The sequence below is a fragment of the Lolium perenne genome, chromosome 1 (assembly GCF_019359855.2).
Source record: "Lolium perenne isolate Kyuss_39 chromosome 1, Kyuss_2.0, whole genome shotgun sequence".
NCBI classification, from domain to species: Eukaryota; Viridiplantae; Streptophyta; class Magnoliopsida; order Poales; family Poaceae; genus Lolium; species Lolium perenne.
The window spans coordinates 29,319,779-29,340,000 of NC_067244.2; the positions used below are offsets into that span (position 1 = coordinate 29,319,779).

Sequence of the window (20,222 nt, forward strand, 5' to 3'; positions counted from 1 at the left end):
AGGAGGTGGAGCAAGGGAAATTTCCGTAGACTTCGCCGACCGGAAGGAGAGAGAGAGGAGAGAGGAGCCTTCGTCGACCCCCGCCGCCGCCGCCAGCAAGGTTTGTGCCCTGCTCCTCTGATCCATTTCCCCCATTTTCTCTAGCTTCTGTGGGGAATCTGCCGCACCACCGGGCGCCGGCGACGATTCGATGTCTGGGGATCTCTCTCCCCCCACCCCCTCGCCCGCTCTGGCGGTTGATTTGGTGCTGGTGAACCGGCTAGGGTTGGTAGGGGTCGGTGTCTGCGGAGGGATTCTGTCGGGCGGGCGCCCCAAACTGCTGCCGGACGAGGTAGAGTTGTCGTGTGAAAGTTCACTGTGAGAGTTCACTGTGAGAGAGTTTTGAAATTCAGAGAGTTAGAGTTGTGAAGTTCAGAGAGAAAACAAGCCTATGTTTAGAGAAAAGATCATTTTTGAGTTAATTTATCACAAAGAAGTTAAGTAGATGTTCACAGAAAAGATCATTTTTGAGTTAATTTATGTTACATTCTAGAGCCCATGGGACAAGCGCTGATGCGGGAATTCATATGCCCCGCCGCGGTAGTTCACATCGCTGTACGCAGCGAGCATGTCCAACCATCTTCAGGTATGTTAACTGCGCCTCTTCGGTTGATTTCAGGCACATAAGAGAAGATGCACACAGAGACAAGGTAATGTTGAAACAATTCAAGGGGTTATTTTGACAAACATAATCAAGTAGCTATTCAAAGTTCACTTCGTTTGCGGAAGCCCACCCAATTTTGTCGAGAAGTTCATATTTACCTTTTTATGTTCATTAGGACTATGTAATTGCACTTCTTCATGGTGTTCTTGGCAGTAGCATACGAGAATGAGTCGATTGTGCCCTGAAGCATGGCTAGGACTGCATTGTGAACTATACAGTAGTTCTTTACACACGGGAAAAAAAGTTCACCTTTATAAAGTTGTGAAGTTCGTTGTATAAAAGTTACAAGTGCAATGTGAAAAAATTGCAACAACTCTTCTAGAGGAAAAGAAAGCAGGCGTTCACTATTCAGGTTACAACAGTGTGCTATCTAAAATCAGAGAACTTCGGTAGATAAAATCAGAGGTACACTTCTTCATGTGCAGAAAGTTAAGATTTTTTTCTCCAAGTTCAATACGTTAAAGGGAATCAGTTTGTCCATGTGAGAATTTCAATTTATTTACTAGGAAATTCAGTTGGTTTGCATCAAGAAGTTCATTTGTTTGGTGCCAGGTACTTGATAAGTTGACTATCATCGTCTGAGCATTATATGCATATACAGCAGGGACTTCCTGAGCGCCGCAACTTCAATGAGGCGATGCAATAGAGGACGCGGCTTCTGGGTGATGGACGCGGCTTCGCCGTCGCTCCATGACCATCGTGTCGTCAAGCCCAACCTCCTCGCGCCGTGGGGGCATCCGTTGATGAGCATTGCGAGGATGGAAGCAAACGTGGGATGTATGAAGTTTGCTGATATTAATTCATCGAGTTATGTTGTCCTATTCGTGAAGTTCATGTCTCCTGATACTTTACTTTACAGTATTCCTGCTAGATGGTTTTTTTATTCGTGAGTCTGCTAGATGGATTATTTGTGAAAGTTTGCTTCTGATGTTTACGTTGAGGGGTGGACGATTTTATATATTAACTATGTGTGGTTCAGTTTTATGTATCTGGGAGAGCAGTACACCTTTTTGTGAAATGATGTTCAGTTGATCGTATGAAAAAGTTTACTCCTGCTAGATGCTACTTCCGCTGAACCTGGGGAGGCTGGTTCTAAACTGCTACTTGGCTGTATATGTTATTTTACAAACTTTGTCTCTTATTATATTTGTGTGCAGTTCTTGTGCGAATGCTGAGAAGTTCTCACTTCTTTGTAAATTTGCGTAAAATGTATTGCAGCACACGGACAATGCATTCCCTTGTTTTTGGAAGGTTCACTCTTTTAGCTTTGGCATTAAACAGAGAATACATTTCTCGGAGGGAAGTTCGCTCATTCGACTTCAACAGTTAACTATAAGAATAATTACAACCCACTAAACAGCCTGCAAAAACACACACGAGTTCGCTCATTTGACTTCAACAGTTAACTATAAGAATAATTACAACCCACTAAACAGCCTGCAAAAACACACACGAGTTCAAAAAAACACACACGAGTTCAAAAAAAAAAAAAACAATTTCGTATATCATAATTCGTGACCAGAAGTTTACTAACACTTATCGTGAAGTTCACATGCATGTAGGAGGTAGTTCACATACTCTGTTTTTACTAGACGGAAATCCTACGTGGTAAATTCATCCATACGAGCTTCGATTGACCAAATCAATCCCCTCCTTATGTAGTTAACACCAATGCGAGTGTAATTTCACTACAACATGTCAGCCCACCTCACTCGGCTACCGCAGGGGTGTTAATTTCAAACCGTTGGCGTGTTGACGACCATCACTATTTTTACTATTTATAAAATTACTTTTAAACTGTAAGTAATTTGGAAATTTGTCCAACATGAAAAATTTGCGCATTTTCCACACGTTTCTAGCGGTGTATCACACGCATCAATCCAGCTAACGGTTTGAAAATAGCGCAGAAAACATTACAAAATCGGAGAAGTTCGCGAAAAAGAGATTTGAGTATTTATAAAACTGCTCTTAAACCGTGAAAAATTTGGGAAAACAATCTAAACGAAAAAGATGCGCAATTTTCCTACCTTTTGAACGGTATATTGCATGCATCAATCCAACAAATGGTTTGAGAATGGCTGGCAAAATACTGTACGAAAAATGTGAATTCCGCGAAATAGAGTTTAGTATACTAGAAATTATTTTTAAACCGTGAAGAATTTGGGAACAATTTCTGAATGAAAAAGTTGCAAAATTTCCATATCTTTCCAAAGGTATATCATATGTATAATTCCGATAAATGGTTCAAAAATCAGCCTCAAAACAGTGTCCGTCGAAATAGGAAATTATAGTGTTCCGTCGAGAAGTTCACTTGTGTGAAGTGGGAAGTTCAGAAAGGGTTCGAGAATAGTTATTCTCGAACCGGTTCGAGAATAGCAGACCTATATATATATATATATATATATATATATATATAGTGTAATGCAGAGCTCGACGACTCTCCAAGAAAAGCCTCACAACACAACATTAAATATGGCGAGGGGAAAAATATCATCTTTCTTTTTGAAGAGGGTCAAAAACCTTTGCCCCCATCTATTAATTAAGAGAGGATTTCGACAAGAAAGTTGAAGCGCATTTTACAAAAATATACTCTCTCAGCATCATTTCGTCCAAACTCATTTAGCACTTGCAATAGCTCACAAGCAGGATTCTTTCTTAATCTTATTTAGCAGCACAAACGATGGTGTGTGTGCTTATTATGAAAAAACCATTTGTTTAGCTTATACCAAATCTCCCGCAAAGTGAGCGAGACGAGGGAGGCCAACGCCTTGCAGTTTGGGATAGCGCTCGCCGCAATCATCCTCTATCGATCGAGCGGCCAGACTCGTGCCATTGTTGGGATGAATGAAGGGGATCCCCAACCATTCCTTGATGCAGTTCCAAATTCAAGTTGTGATGCTACTGTTGTTGGATTGTGAGAAATGGACAAAACTCTTGAAGATGCGTCCATCTAACGAATCTCCAAGATATTGTTCCAATCTCTTTCGCACGTGAACGAAAATAATAGCTCGTAGTCTTTGTCAACGACATGTGGTGCTGATGTGGACGTAGGCCTTTTACATGCCATATCTTACGTGTTAGGCTCCACGTGGTGATGGCTCCATCACAGAGATTCTAGTTGTCAACTCGTACATCGACGTAATCTCCAAAATGTAACTTTTAGCGGTATTAAAACCTTACCGGATTTATTGTTGTATAAGTACTTTTCCGGACAAAAATTGTGCATTGTTGGGGCAAAGAATGGACTAAATTAGCCAACATGCGTCCATCCAATGGATCTATTGTCCCATCTCTTTCGCACGTGAACAGAAAATGACAGCAAGTAGAGTCTTTGTCAACGACATTAGCCCATGTCTTTTGTATGCCCATCACGAAAAATACCTAGTTCCAGTTCAGAAATATATGACGTATTTTGAATGTCTACAGTTATACTTGGACCGTAAGTTTCCCATACACAACAGTTGTTCGTAGTTACAGAAATGAAAATAATGAGAAAGTATTTTTCGAATACAATGGATGGTACTATTGGATTAAAAATTGGTCAAAGCATAAAAAAAGTTCAAAACCCGCCCCACATTTTGAAACAGAAGCATCAGTTCCATGTGGCGAGGACTCGGTCACCGGGGTAATTGCTGTTCAGAAATAATGTGTAATGTTATTAATTTGGTAGATCAATGTCCATTACAATAATAGGCCAGATTCTATTGATCTCGTCACTATTTACCTGTTAAGTGCAGAGGATTTGTACAACATTGCTTTTCTTTTGCAAACAAATTTGTATCTCACTGTTGATAGACATGTCGTATATTAACTCTATAATTGTATCGAAAAATGGAAATGAAAAGAGAAGGAGCAGAGAAAAAACTGTCAACAACCACAATGGGAAAGCAAAATATACCCGACAACATTGTAGTCCAAACACAGTGTTATGTGTTGGCTCGTACTGCCTTAGATACTGGTAGCCTCTCTCCTGACAGTAACCATCGTACAACATTGCCGTTTCTTTACTATTATATTCGAGTCTGTACGTCATCAAAAATGTTTGATGTCAAAGATTGAAGACATCTTGACCTTCTAATCGCAGTAAACATCTTCCGTTTCATATCTAGCCATCCATGGTCACAACTTCACAGAAGTTAAGGGATCGCATCAATCAATAATATGACAGCAATCAAGACTTCCCAAAACTATGATGACAGAAGCATCAATCATGGGATCGCAAAGAAATCATGTCGGTTAAATTGGTAAGGAAGTATTTTATGCACCCATCAATCAGGAGATTGCCATCTCGTTGGAAGGTATCCATTGCCGCCAGCCCAATTTCGTTGCTGCTGTGACCAAGTGAAGCCCGCATCGTTGCCCTATAGCTCTTTGCCTCCTAGCCATCCTGGATCACGTCAACTCCCGTCTATGTCACCACTACCATCTCCTCTTCCAAGATCGTGCATCCGCCTCAGTACCATCAGGCCACCACCCCGAGGACTTCTCTAGAATGCCGCCGGCAACCCCCTCAAAATCTTCTTCCTTTACCCGTGACAGGAACGACGCTTCGCCCTTGTTCTCACGCATTCCCGAGAGATTTGAATCCACATGGGCCATGGCTAGAGCCGAGGGCCATTGTGCTAGCGCTCCGCGCGCCGTAGGGCACTGCTGGTCACCACTGCCACGTTAGACCACCACATGGGGAGGCCGGCGTCTCTTAGCTGTAAACCAACTAATTTCACGAGGTGGACGAGGAAGTTATGCGGAGCGTGATTCAGGTCAACGTCGAGGGCATCACACGGATCGCACACAGCCGCACCATGCTTCCGGGCATGGTCGACGGGAAGACAAAGGCGTTGTTGTCTAACCTGCAACGGCGGGTGTGGCACCGCCCATCAATCCAGCCCAGTTTCTCACATGGAAGCAACAAACCAGCAGCTCCTCTTTTCCTTCCCCTTTGCTAAATCATGGAAATCACTCATGATTTGCAGGCTTGTGCTATGACCTGGATCACTGTCCTCGCGTCACGCACAGGCAGCTGGATCCTTAGTCTCGATATAGTTACAGGAATCTGGGATCAAGAGAGATAGAGCAGGGAGAGATTTGGGGATTTCTGATTACAGTTCATCGATGCCTCTCTAACCCTTGCCTAGCTCTGTAAGTACCGGTGCGTTGTCTGCTTCCTTGGCTTGGGTCGTAGAGTCGCTGGGCTGACGGCCCAAGGCCCGCCTGATGTCACGCTTGCGGTGTCTTCGTGGGCCTGGTATCATAGCAGGTGCCCCTCCTTGAAACGGTGCTTGCCCCCAAGCAGCGGCTCCTGGGAAGCGATGGCGCAAGGCAGCTTCAGATTCCCAGGTCTTCAGTCCATCAGGGAGTCCTGTCCAGGATACTTGAATTTGCTCCACGAAGCCACGTCCTCTCTTGATCGTTCGTCGACCTGTGAGTGCTAATGGTTCGACCAGGAAACACTCATCAGTAAGGAACTGGGACGACAGATCAGAATCAATCACCTGATTAGCGGGAACAGACTTCTTCAATTGGGAAACATGCAGCACAGGGTGTATCTGACTTCCTGGAGGAAGTTTCAGCTTATATGCAACTTTGCCCACACGTGCGAGTACCTCATATGGTCCAAAGAATTTAAATCCCAGCTTCTGGTTTGATCTCTTGGCGATAGTTGTTTGTGCATATGGTTGCAGTTTCATGTACACGAGATCACCAACCTGGAATTCTCGCTCGGTCCGGTGCTTGTCTTCCTGAGCTTTCATTCGCTGTTGTGCACGCAATAGGTGTTGTTGGGGAAGAGCTGTTGTTTCTTCCCTTTCCTGCAACCATCCTGCCAAGTCACTGGATGTTGCTGACTGTAGATTGCTCACTCCCAGGTGTCTAGGCTTATAGCCATACAACACTTCAAATGGCGTTTTACCCAGAGCCGAATGGTGATTTGTATTGTACCAGTACTCCGCTAGAGGTAACCACTGCGACCATTTCTTCGGGGATGCATGCACAGCACATCTTAAATAGGTTTCGAGGCACTGGTTCAGCTTCTCGGTTTGGCCATCCGTCTGTGGATGATGCGCAGAACTCATATTCATTTTGGATCTGACAGACGAAACAGCTCCTGCCACAGTTTGCTTGTGAACACCGGATCCCTATCGGAGATGATAACACTCGGGAGACCGTGCAGTCGGTAGATGTTGTCTACAAATTTCTGGGCAACCGTCAGGGCTGAGTATGGATGGGACAATGGAAGGAAGTGCCCATACTTGGTGTATTTGTCGATCACCACCAGGATACAATTGTAAGAGCCCAATTTTGGCAATCCTTCAACAAAGTCAAGGCTGATTGTGTTCCATGCCTCTGTGGGAATCGGTAGGGGATTAAGCAGTCCAGGGATACGGATGTGTTCCGCCTTAGCTTGCTGGCACACAGAGCATTGCCTCACATACTTCATAATGTCTTCCTTCATTTTTGGCCAGGAGAAGAGGGATTTTATTCTCTGATATGTTCCGAGAATTCCTGAGTGGCCGCCGACACCACTATCATGCAAGGATAATAAGATTGCCTGGTGTGCTTCCCTGTTGTGTCCCAACCATATTCTATCTTTGTGTCGGATAAGCCCCTGGTGTAGTGAGTAGCCTTGCGCATTAGGAGAAGCAATGCTCAACTCTTGTAGAAGTGTTTTTGCTTTGTCGTCCTTGTCATAGCCCTCAATAATAATCTCCAGCCACCTTGGACGACAAAGAGATATGGCATGAAGTTCATTGGCAGTAGGTATCCGAGATAGAGCATCAGCTGCTGAATTGTCTTTGCCCTTCCTGTAAACCAATTTGTATTGCAAACCCATAAGTTTCACAAATGCCTTTTGCTGCATATCACTTGTGAGCTTTTGGTCAGATAGATGAACCAAGCTTCTATGATCAGTGATTATTGTGAACTGAGCATGTTGCAGGTACGAGCGCCATTTTCGTATGTGGACATGGTCTGGGCCGTGGGTCCCAAAGCTTTGCTGAGATATGCCAGAGGGTGGCCCTTTTGTGTCAGTACTGCTCCCACACCTCGCTTACTTGCGTCTGTTTCAACTGTGAATGGTATCGAGAAATCTGGCAGGGCCAAGACTGGAGCTGCAAGCATCTTTTCCTTGAGAAAGTCAAAAGCATGTTGCTCATTGTATGTCCAAGAGAACAATGTGTTTTTCTTCAGGAGATTGGACAGTGTGCGACTAATCAAACTGTAGTTCCTTATAAACTTCCTGTAGTAGCCGGTGAGGCCCAGGAAACCACGCAATTGCTTTGCATTCTTGGGCACTGGCCAATTCTGAACTGCTTGCACTTTCGCCGGATCTGTTGCAACCCCTTGAGCACTGATTATATGCCCCAAATACTCCAACTTATGTTGGGCAAAAGAGCACTTAGACTGCTTGACCGACAGCTCATTCTGTTGCAGAATGCGAAACACCTGCTCCAAGTGCTTTATATGACTCTCCATGGTAGGGTTGTAGATTAGGATATCATCCATGAAAACCAAAACATGCTTCCTCAATATCTCAGCGAAAAGGGCGTTCATGGTGGACTGAAATGTCGCTGGTGCATTCGTGAGACCGAATGGCATTACTCTGAATTCGTACAGCCCTTGATGAGTCTTGAATGCAGTCTTATGCTCATCAGCTGGTACCACTCTGATCTGATGATATCCTGCTCGAAGATCTATCTTAGTGAACCACTTTGCTCCGGCCAATTCATCAAGGAGTTCATCAACAATTGGCATCGGGTACTTGTTCTTGATGGTGATGCAATTGAGGCCACGATAATCCACGCAGAACCTCCATGTGCCGTCTTTCTTGCGCACCAGGATGACAGGTGACGCAAACGGGCCGGCTTGTACTCTCTTGAATGATTCCAATTTGCATCATTTCTTTCACTTGCTTCTCAATCTCTGATTTTTGGTGAGGAGCATACCAGTAGGGCTTGACATTCACCGGAGCAGCCCCAGGTACCAGGGGAATTTGGTGATCAAATTTTCTATGAGGAGGCAACTTTTTTGGATCAGCAAACAGTTGACTGTATTTACTGATAACTGACTGAACTGCCGGTGGCACATCCTCTGCTATTGTGGGTGTCTCTTCTGTCATATTGTACAGCTCCATCATCTGACAGACTTCCCCTTTCTTGACCATCTTGGCAAGCTCCTGAACAGTCACAGGGGAGCACACGGCGGTGTTTGGTTGCACACCACGCAGTGTTATCCGTGTTCCGTCATGCTTAAAGCGCATTGTCTTCTTTTTCCAGTTCACCCACATCTTGCCATTATTTTGGTTCTCCAGCCAATCCATCCCCAGAATAATGTCATAGGATGTGAGAGGTAGCAGCTTCAATTCAGTGGTGAATTTATGCCCTTGAGTGTACCAGGTAACCGCAGGTAGCATCTTGTCACAGTTAATCGTGCCACCACCTGCAACACTGACTTTGGCCATAGGAATGCTCACAGTTTCCATTTTCAGCTTGTCGGCTAATTGTTGACTCATGAAGTTGCTTGAGCTACCTGAGTCAATGAGTATCATGACTGACTGTTTCCCAATAACCCCTTCAAGACGCATGCTCCTGCGACTTGTAGTACCGCAGGCTGCATGAACTGACAGCTTCATCATTTCTTCTGTTTCAGAATCTGCCGTATCAGAGTCTGCGCTCTCAGTTTCAATCGTTGGTGCTTCATCGGCAATATGCAAGGACTCCAGAAGCTCTTCCAGGACATGCAATTGCACCTGAGCAGGGCACTTGTGACCTGGGCTAAACTTTTCACCGCACTTGAAACATTCCCCCCGTGCACGACGCTGAGCTCTCAGCAAATTAAACTTTGAACGCACGGGTGTTTTTTCTTCTGGTTTCTTCTGTTCTGGAGGGGCCCCAAGAAATCCGGGCAGTTGGCCATGCTGTTTATACTTCAGTCTGAGTGTATCACGCTGGCTATACTTGTTATGTGGTGGAGAGATGTCCTCATCAATGAGAGCATCCTGCGTTTGCGCCATAGAAAAAGCCAGATCAACTGTGCTAGGGTTATGCAGTTTTATAGCTTTCCTAATATCTGATTTGAGCCCAGCTAGGAAACGCCTTACGAAAAAGGTTTCATCATATGAGTGATTATATAGCAGAATTTTATGCATAAGCTCCTCGAATTTGCGAGCATACTCATCTACTGAACCAGTTTGCTTATGAGCAAAGAAACTGTCCATGATCCTAGCATACTTATCTCTATTAAATTTTGTGAAAACTCCTACACATAATTCTGGCCAAGTTGCAACACTATGCAATGCTTCATATGTTTGTAACCACAATGCGGCATTGCCTCTAAAATGCATAGTAGCAAAATCTACCCACAGATTTTTTTGAACATTGTAAAGCCTAAAGTACTTCTCACAGCTCTTTTTCCACCACTTAGGATTATCACCATCAAAGTTAGGGAAATCAGATTTGGGTAATCTAGGACCATGACCATGCCTATTAGTATGGAACGTGTGTTCGGTTTCAGTTTGCTCATCTTCATCATCAATATCAGACAATGCATAAGTTTCAGCATGGGTAACAGATCGCTCACCCCTGACCAGGGCACGGCTGGAGGTGAGATTCTCTCCCAGACCAGTACCCTGGAAGCGTTGTTGCGGACGGTGCCCTTCAGGCCGAAGCGGACCCGGGTCCCGATCAACGGACTCCGGTGTCGAGAGCTTGGGAGCGGCTGTCTCCATGGACGTCAGCCGCGTCGCCACCCGCTCCATCGACTGCTTCAATTCCTCCACTGAGCGTTCCAAGCCGGTGTTGGCCTGAATTACCCGGTCGATGGTAGACTCCACCTTCGCAGCGCTCCGCACGAGATCCTGCTGCGTGAGGGCGAGCTTGTCGAGCGCCGAGTTGATCTCCGTGATGCGAAGAGCGTTGGCCTGCCCCGCCTCTGCGGTCGCCTTGTTCGCCTCCATCGTCGCCGCCAGCAACTGGCGCAGATCGGCGACAGTCATCTCCGCCATCTCCACCCGCTGGGTCAGATTCAATCGGCCGGATTTCGCCGTCGTGGAATACTATCCTCCGGCGGACCGAATTAGGGTACACCCGAGGGTGTTTTGTGCAGATCCGTAAGGATCCGCACCCGTCGTCCGGATTTATCGACCAGAATCAGCGATTCGCACACGGGAAGAAAAAATCCAGGACCGAAACTGCTCTGGTACCACTTGCTATGACCTGGATCACTGTCCTCGCGTCACGCACAGGCAGTTGGATCCTTAGTCTCGATATAGTTACAGGAATGTGGGATCGAGAGAGATAGAGCAGGGAGAGATTTGGGGATTTCTGATTACAGTTCATCGATGCCTCTCTAACCCTTGCCTAGCTCTGTAAGTACCGGTTGTCTGCTTCCTTGGCTTGGGTCGTAGAGTCGCTGGGCTGACGGCCCAAGGCCCGCCTGATGTCACGCTTGCGGTGTCTTCGTGGGCCTGGTATCATAGCAGCTTGTTTCTGGATGCACGTAATGGTGATTATGTTTGCTTTTTCTCCATACCATGTGTAGTCATTTTTTAGAACTGGAACGATGGGCTGTAAATTCTTTGGTGGATTGCCATCATCAGGCGGGTATATTGATCTGTTGTTCCCTTCATATAGTATGGTCGCCTACCTCGTAAACTGAATGATTTTTGTTATAAGAAGGAGGAGCCATCGAGACGGAGGCGGCGTGATCTTCTGAGTGTCGGAGCACGGTCCTAGAGAGATGGAGCCCATTGTCGTGAGCACGCGCACATGCCTCGCCGACTGGCTTGCGAATGCTGCTATCTTCCCAGTGTCGTCCTGACACGGCGATATTGTTTTGTCTGTCAGTTCATAAGTCGCAACAAAATTGCAGAGGAGCACAATGGAGTTCAGGTAAACTTTATGCAGTATATGGAGATAATCCTTGTTGCCTGGGTTGTTTCAGTTTGCAGTTTGCATTGTGGTCATTCATACTTTTGAAGGAGATGTTGTGATGTTCAGGTAAGCTCGTGACAACTGAACCGGAGAATACATTGCCTAGATAGAACAACAAATTTTCAGTGATAATCTGACAAACATGATGAGAGGACAAGAAGAGCAGAGAATCATTGCAAATTATTTTCTCTAATGTGGTTTCAGTAAACTGCAGACTACAATACCATAATGCTGCATTATGTTGATGGTTTCAAATGGTAAACATATGTGAGACAGTCCCCATACAAAGTAGAATTAACAAATTCTATTGGTGAAAGAAAATTTAGAAAAATATAATCATATTTCTTATAAAGAGAGGGAAAATCACCTTAATTAGGACACTATAAATTTATAGATGTTTCAAAACAATATCAGAGTTGAGTGTATATAATGACCGGAGGGTTTAAGGGAGGAGAGGTTCTTCCCGGTCCCTGGTCCCTGGTCCCCGGCCATGCCGCTTCTTGTCTGCAGCGTCGTCAATTAGTATATAAACGGGTAGTACTTCTATTTTTCAATATCTGATAAACTGCTATTTTCATCAGGTCACCTATAAACAACTGCATGTTCATAGTGTTAATGAGCAAATGACATTGCATCTAACTGATAAGGAGTAACAAGGAAAAGAGTTTGCATGTAGCATGACCTCGAAAGTGACCCTAAAAATCATGGTGTTATACATCACCAGAAGCATGACAAACCTCACTAAAAATCTTCTGACTTACAAAGAAAAAAAGATCCGTCATACCTAGAACATTGGAGTAGTAATTTTGTATCAAAAACAGCTTATCACATGAACAAGGACGAACGGGAGTTCTTCTTTTTTGCTGGTGCCAGTGCATTATAATTTGTATTGTTTCATTCCAAATTTTACGGAGATCTTATTTGTCAAAATACTATAATGCACTTCAAATCAATCCAGCTGACTACAATTATAACCATCTATTCTGAAGAACAGCTGACTTATGTGGCCTACTCATTTTTTCAGAGTTCTTGGATTGGTGGCAATGATAAAATTCCTCTAAAAAAATTTATTTTGTACTGATTTTTTCTAAGCTGTTAATATCTGCTATTGTGCTTGTAGTGTAATTTCTCCAAAGATAGCTTGCCTGGTTAAGCTCAGATAAAGGACGGTTCCTAGACACCTAAAAGGAACTTGATGGAAAAAAGAATACTGGGGAGCAGAGATTACGGGAGCACCTAGACAACAAAGAAGTGAGATTGCATTAGCTCATAGTTCCGATCCGAGTGGATTTTTATCATTTACATGATACAACCGTTGAATTCACTGCTGGACAAGAAGTAATTTATATTTGGTTTTATTTGACAAGGAAAGGAGTGGCTAATGTAGATGTCTTTTATGTACTGATTTCTTATCTTAGGGATTAAGAACAAAGAACTGGGCTGCCAGGTCAAGCGCCGATGCGTGGTGCATCAGTCACCACTGCGATGAGAAGTTGTAGAGGACATGCAAAGCTGCACCCCTCCTACCAACCCCCCCTACTCAGAGTGTCTCTGCCATGCGAACCGACAGACAAATTCGGCGCATCTATGGCCACTAAACAGGATAGTGCCCTCGGTCATGTTTCCAGGTCATGGTTTTTTATGTAACGTAATAGTTGGAGCAATATATAGTCCAAAATATTTAATGTGATCATGAATTTTTTATAAGAAAAATTAACAAGCATTTTATAATGCCTTTTCATATCTTGATTTTTCAGAGTATAGATATGTATGATTGGTCCATTGTGCACCGGAGAATGCGTGGTATTCATTCTTGCACGTTTCAGATAAAAGTGCAAGAAAAATTCTAGAATTAGGAGTCCATTTTAATCTAAACAATCTCTACTTTATGTTGTATGTAGGTTGGGAGGGGGGCACAAAGGTTGTTAATGTGGGAAGCTAGGGGCAAGGGAAAAAAGTATAAATGCTAAAGAAAACGGGAGGGGCAAGGATTACCATATCATGTATGTTAGAGGCAACATAATGATGAAGAAATGCAAAGTGGAGGTGTTTCATCTGCCACCATAAGAAGTTGGAGACGGAGACAAAAACATTAACAAAACCCAAACCAAGAGGTTAACAAGGAAGAGAGAATGATATGTTGTGAAGAGTGGGTGAGAATAAACCGGAGTTTGTCACCACGTGGTTCAAAATCGTATCGGTTTCGTTGTCGATAAGAACAACTCGGTTAAAAATGGTGTATCTTTATTATCGTTATATGTTAGATTATATAATCAAAATACAATCTATATATACATATATGGCTGATAAAAATTAAAGGGCCGTAGCAACGCGCGCAGGGGCATTCAACTAGTTTGAATAGCATCCAAGTATTCCCTGATAGGAAATGAAAACTCCATCTGTGGTGAGTATTCTCTGAAAGCAAAGTGAGATGCCTATGTTTTGCAGAAAACAATTAATGGCAGAATTTTTTTTGAAAACCTTCTTGCAAACATTTGGGTGGTAGCAAATAAAACATGTGTTCCTTAAAGGTACTCTGACAGAAAACTAAAAGGCAACAAGAGGTTATTTTTGCATGTCCTAGCAACAACGAACATTAGTCTGACGGCATGGAACAATATCAGCATTGACACGGCCGTTGCTTCAGACATTCCAGCGAAGATTACCACCATGTACTATGTATTTGGACTATGGAAGTAAGCTGAGAATGGTGAACTCTGTGTTTTCCTCTTTACCCACCTTTTACTTGAGTTCTCTCAAATTGTATAAGGGCATGAGCAATGGTGGCATACACAACTAGCTGCTCCATGTAAAAAAGTTGTCAAAAGCAACATGGTCAATTTTATATCTCCAATGGAAGCTACAACTTTAGTTAGAAAAAAGAGAGAAGAGATCCCACAAATATGATACTATGTATCTCTTTCTCTCTCCAAAAAGTATGCTTTTAAGGCTTAAGATCCCACTTCCTGAAGAGGAGGCTGCCTCCTCATCCGAACCTAGTTAAAGGGTTGAGGCAGTAGCTCTAGGGCAGTGCATTGGGCATGCCCTAAGTGGGTTCTTGATGAGGCAGACAAATACCGAAGACATTGTCCTTGGAGGGATAAAGATTCAGATAAGAAGAATCCTTCGCTAGCTGCTTGGGATCTTGTGTGTAAACCAAAAAAAAAAACAAGGGGGTTTAGGGGTGGTTAACTCCTCGGTTCAGAATGAATGCTTGCTGATGAAGCACCTGCACAAAATTTTGAAACATGTTGATCTACCTTGGGTGCACCTTATTTGGGAGACATATTATAGGAACAACCTGCCTCCCGCTAGAACAAAGGATGTCTCATTTTGGTGAAGAGACTGCCTAAAGTTTATGCCTTGAAGAAGGTTCCAAGGGTTTGGTTGTTCGCCGATGAAAGTGGTACGTCAGTTGGGTTTGGAAAGTCGTGAGACAGTTCGGTTCCTATCTACCGTTGGTGTTAATGGAAGAACTGCGAGGAGCCAACCCTAGTACGAAAGGACTGGGTTGCACCAATCTATGAAGGGAATTCTTCGATTCTAGGTTGGATCATGGGCCAACTTAATAATAGGCACACGCCCCTCTGCTCAGCTTACAATTCTCTTGCCCAGTGCTCTCTTTCTAATGGCTGCTCTATCCTTTACTGGCATGACCCTTGGCCGGAAAGATCCTTGAAAGAACAATGACCCCATATGTTCTTCTTTGCAAAGCATCAAAAAATTTCAGTTCAACAAGTTCTATCCATGCCGGAATGCCTGATCAGGCTGAGCTTTTTCACTTGCCTCTCTCAGTCGAAGCATATGCTGAATATATTGATATGCAAACCCTGAATGGGAATGTTGCTCTTCAGGAGCAATACGAGTCCTGGATGGCTTTAAACAGCTCTACTATATTCAAGGTTTCTCCAGCATATAAACATAGAATGCTCTCAAATGGTTATGGAAAACATGTTGCTTCCAAAAGCACAAGGTGTTCTTTGATTCCCAACAGATTGAACACAAAAGAGTTGCTCCAAAGAAAGTGTTTCTTCATGCCAACAAAGAGATGCAAGCTCTGTGAAACAACTGGCCTAGAAACTAGAACTCGTCTTGTTTTGCTGTCATGTGCTGGAAGTATCTCTGCCCAGATCGGTCTGTCCCAAATTCAGGTGCAGGATATCATAGCCAGTCTACAAGCAGCTATTTCTAAGCCTTTCCCAATGGATATTATCATTCTCGTTTGCTGGGATCTTTGGACCACAAGAAATGATCTCATCTTCAAGCACATCCAGCTGACTTTCTACAGATGTAGGAAAAAAAATCAAAAATGAGCTAGCTATGCTAGTTCATAAGGCCAAGAGAACTTCTTACTCTGAACTAGCAGCCTGGGCCATGTCTTTTGTCTAACTTGGTGGCCTCAGGCTTGTATTAGTTAGGAGCGTGGTCTTTCTCAAAGAAAGGTCACAATTGTTAACTTCAGAAACAAAGAATCATCAGATAATCTGAAACAAAGTTAGGTCTGCTAGTGGAGCAGCTGCTACTCTGTCAGCAGTTAGCAATCAAGCGCAAAGTTCGAAGCATCTAGGAAATCATGTCCTTTACACTAGGATGAAGACAGTGATTGTACATTCAGCAACTGTAAGCGCTGAACAAGAAACAGCATAGATTCACATTATAAACAGCGAGCTAAGACAGAAGTTGTTGGACCCCTGCCTTTTGGTCAGCTGTTAAATTGGTGGGGAACTTGATCTGAAACTTGATCCTTAGGTTTCCTTTCTTAGATGGCTCCCTTGTGATCGGCATACCTTCGCCCGGCACTACTTCCTCGTAGGTGGGATTGATGACAGACTTCACAGGAACGGTTAAATTTCGCCCATCCAGAGTCATCAGTTGGACTGCACAACCAGTCAAAGCATCCACAAGGGAGATTTTATGCGTGTAAACAAGGTCATTGCCATCTCTCTTGAATTTCGGGTGTGCCCGCTCTTCTATTATGAACACCAGGTCTGATGGTATGACGTTACGGGTCTCGTTGCCTTTCTCAGGAAAGGTGATCTTTGTTCCCTTCTTCCACCCAGGCTTGATATCAATTGTTAGGATCTCCTCCACACTCATCGGTTTGCTGCAAAAAGAAAAAGAAAAATATATTCTCAAAACGAAAAACATGAAAATAACGAGATTTTTTCCTGAAAATTGGAAGCTTCTCGGGTAGTTAAGTTTCAAGCTACTTTAGGGCATCATAACAACTTGGCATACACAATTAGTGAGCATTATCCACGCAGTATGCTGTAAAAACTGTATCTGGTAATCATCAATCACACAAACAAATGGATACCCGGATAGGCATACTGCCATATCTTTGTAATTATTCAAATCTCCAGTTTCCGAATAGCCATTTTTTTTCTTTCTTTTTTCAAAAGAAAACTGACTCGCCATCACTCACTCTATGGTCACATCGATTAACCAGAAAAGAAATTCAAGCATGCATGCATAAGTGTAGGAACTACTTAAAAAATTGCTAGATACCATCATGATAACAAAATATGCTAGATACTTATATACGTATAGTAATTTGAATGCACTGCTGCCCTGACTCCTTGAAACAAATGTTTTCGGATATCATCATCTCATATTCAGTCTCAATCAATTACAGGTACTGGAGGCCAACTTGTCATACTTATGTTCATCTGGGCACAGAAATATCTACCCAAGATGTGCATAAATACTATTTTATATGTGACCTGATAGGTTCATTTTGAAATGATTGATATACCAAATTTAAGCTCAAAGAGTCGGTCTGCATTGCACACTTGTACTGACCTTTTTTCCCTAAGCTGCACTACTACAATAGATCTATTATGAGTTCGAAATTTAAAAACTGATGTCAACATCAAATGATCTTTCACTAAATCTTAGATGGAATACTAGTAGCACAGTTAACTAACTATGCACGTCTTGGAACACTATTATCATTTTTGTAAATCCTGCGAGTATGACCAAACTTGGGACCATAGAGAATTATTGAAAATGCCCTTACCATGCTTATGTGGATATACAAACTGAAGTCGCAAACTGATTTTTTAAGAGAATCCATAACTGTGGAAACAGTAAGAATGAGCTATGGACACAATAACTGTCCATCAAACAGTGTCCGATCTTGGATGACCAAATATACAGGAACGCTGACAGATCATGCTTGTCGTGTGATGATTGTAGTAATAACTTCTTCATTGGTGAACAAATACATTAGTTCAAGTAATGATGTGATGGAAAGCTGGAAATTAAAAAAAAAAGGAAAGGGGTGTGCTTCATTCTTAGAAAGGATGTTCCCATCCTTTGGTAAAAGTTGAGACTAATTAATTGGATAGTTATCCCTTTAAACTAAACCTTTTCTTAATCAGTCAGATGTACTGATGGTGTGATTAGTTGTAGAAAAAGAGATTAGCTCAGGACAATGTTAGATGTACGGTACCTCGTTGTCCTTCTTTCGTGGACAGCAAAGTAAAATAAGTCTGGAGTTATCTTCTAATGGCACCACCGCTGCCAGTGTCCAACCTATATATCGAATCAACAAACAAAACCACGTACAGAACCATAACACACGTTGCTTTTTTAGGATGTTGTTAGTTAGGCTTTGGATATTGGTCTTTCTTACTCTTCCGATCGGATGCAAAAATGAACCACCTAACTAAGAACGTTGCCAGCCACATCTGCTCGACACCAAATGCAGCGCCGCCACCACATGACCTAGCATAGCCGCTGCAGTTGATAGATCTTGCCTAGTCGTCTAGGAGGTTTGTTGAAATAATATAGACTAGATTTTTGCAAAATGGAATAGACAGTTTTACCCTTTAATGAAAGGGTAAGTTCTAATCTCTACTGCTCATCTACATCAAAAGTCGTAAACTTTTAAAAAGGGGGCGTACCGAAGCACTCCCCAAAAGGAAAATGGCATCAAGGTACACGCAAATGCCAGTAAATGCTAATTATCTAAACCAATGCTAACTGGCTTGTTGGACTGCATGATTTCTGAATACTCCTGAAGTACCTATTAAGGAGGACTACTACAAAAGCTCGAGAATTCAGATTTTACTCGAAGGTATCATATTGCTAGAAGATGGAGACATCACAACAACTGGGAATCACACCAAAGAGCTACGGTTTAGGGCCTTCAGACATATATGTTGTTGCCAAAGTATAAATATATCTCTGCATTATTAGGAAGTAGGAGGAAATACTGTGAAGCTGCATTCGAAAGAAGTCATGAGTGGAAACACACCAAGGTTCATGTATGCTTTGATGCAACGTTAGGTTTCGTGTGTAGAGGAGAATACCGAGTGTTTAGCCAATAAGACACCAGAGAAGTTAGACAGTCGTTATCAGCACCGCTTCACAGCGAGTGATAGACCGAGAGCTACGTAACAAATAAATGATCTTTCTCTAGTCAACAAGAGCATAACAAATTACAAATGTGACCCTAAACTAAAAATACCCATACCGAAGAAAGGGGCTGGTTACTGAAGTTCAGGTTGCTACAGCTTCTTACAACTCAGACTGAAGCCATTCACCAAGATCACAACAATGTCAGCGTTTTTAAGCTACCAAGTAAATCTTTTATATATTTATTTAGTCAAGAACAGAACGAACAGAGGATAAGGGAGAGGAGGAACTCATCTCACCCCGCGGAATCGAGGACGTCCCTGGAGATCTTCATCTTCTTGGTGGCGCCCTTGTGCAGGTCCTCGAGGCTGCAGGCCAGCTGCCGCTCGATCGCGGCCGCCTTCCTCATCGACCCGCCGGACGCCTCCCCCGACCCGGGGGAGAACCCAGCGGCGGCGGCAGCGGCGGCGTAGGAAGAAGCAGTGGCCCCTGGGACGCTCTGGGGAGTGGCGGGGCTGCGGGGTGGCTGCCCGAAGTAGGAGCCCGCCCCGAACATCTCCTTGAAGATCTCGTCGGCGGTCCTCGGGTTGAACCGGAACCCGGGGCCGGCGCCGTGCGCGTGCGCGTGCGGGGGCGGCGCGGCGGAGGGGGATGGCGGGGCCACGCCCGCCTTGAGCCCCTCCTCGCCGTACTGGTCGTAGACGGCGCGCTTGTCCGGGTCGCTGAGCACCTGCAAGGAGGAGAAAGACCGTGGGAGACGGCAGATTCAGTGGTTGTCGGCGGCGGCGGCGGTAATGGAGGGAGGGAGGGAGGCACGTACGTCGTAGGCGGCGGAGACCTGCTTGAAGAGGGGGCCGGCCTGCGGGGAGGGGTTCTTGTCCGGGTGGTACTTCATGACGAGGCGGCGGTAGGCCTTCTTGAGCTCGTCGTCGGTGGCGGCGCGGCCGACGCCCAGCACCTTGTAGTAGTCCACCTCCATCTCCATGGTGGATGGATGGATGGCGACGGATGCCGCGGCAGGTGGTTCCGGCGCCCAACTTGGGTGGGATTGGCTTGGCCGCTTGCGGACGACAGGGAGGGGATGGGGAGGACGAGGGTTTTGCTCCTACTCTGTTCTTCTCTGACTATCAGATGGATGGGTTCATTTAGTTTTCCTTTTTTTTCTCTGTAATTCTTTTATTTTTGTACTACTACTGACACATACTCTCCGGTCTCTTTTAATTGACTCGAAT

At 44.1% G+C, this 20,222-nt stretch overlaps 1 protein-coding gene across 1 annotated transcript; it reads right to left on the reverse strand.

Annotated features, from left to right (window-relative positions):
• Positions 1 to 16,085: 16,085 nt before the first annotated feature.
• On the reverse strand, positions 16,086 to 20,083 carry LOC127345181 (uncharacterized). The gene is made up of 3 exons (XM_051371621.2): positions 19,811 to 20,083; positions 19,290 to 19,720; positions 16,086 to 16,732 (listed from the first exon to the last, which is right to left on the reverse strand). Exons 1-3 carry the CDS (start codon positions 19,973 to 19,975, stop codon positions 16,297 to 16,299), a joined length of 1,032 nt encoding a protein of 343 aa, XP_051227581.1. The 5' UTR covers positions 19,976 to 20,083; the 3' UTR covers positions 16,086 to 16,296.
• Positions 20,084 to 20,222: the final 139 nt, after the last annotated feature.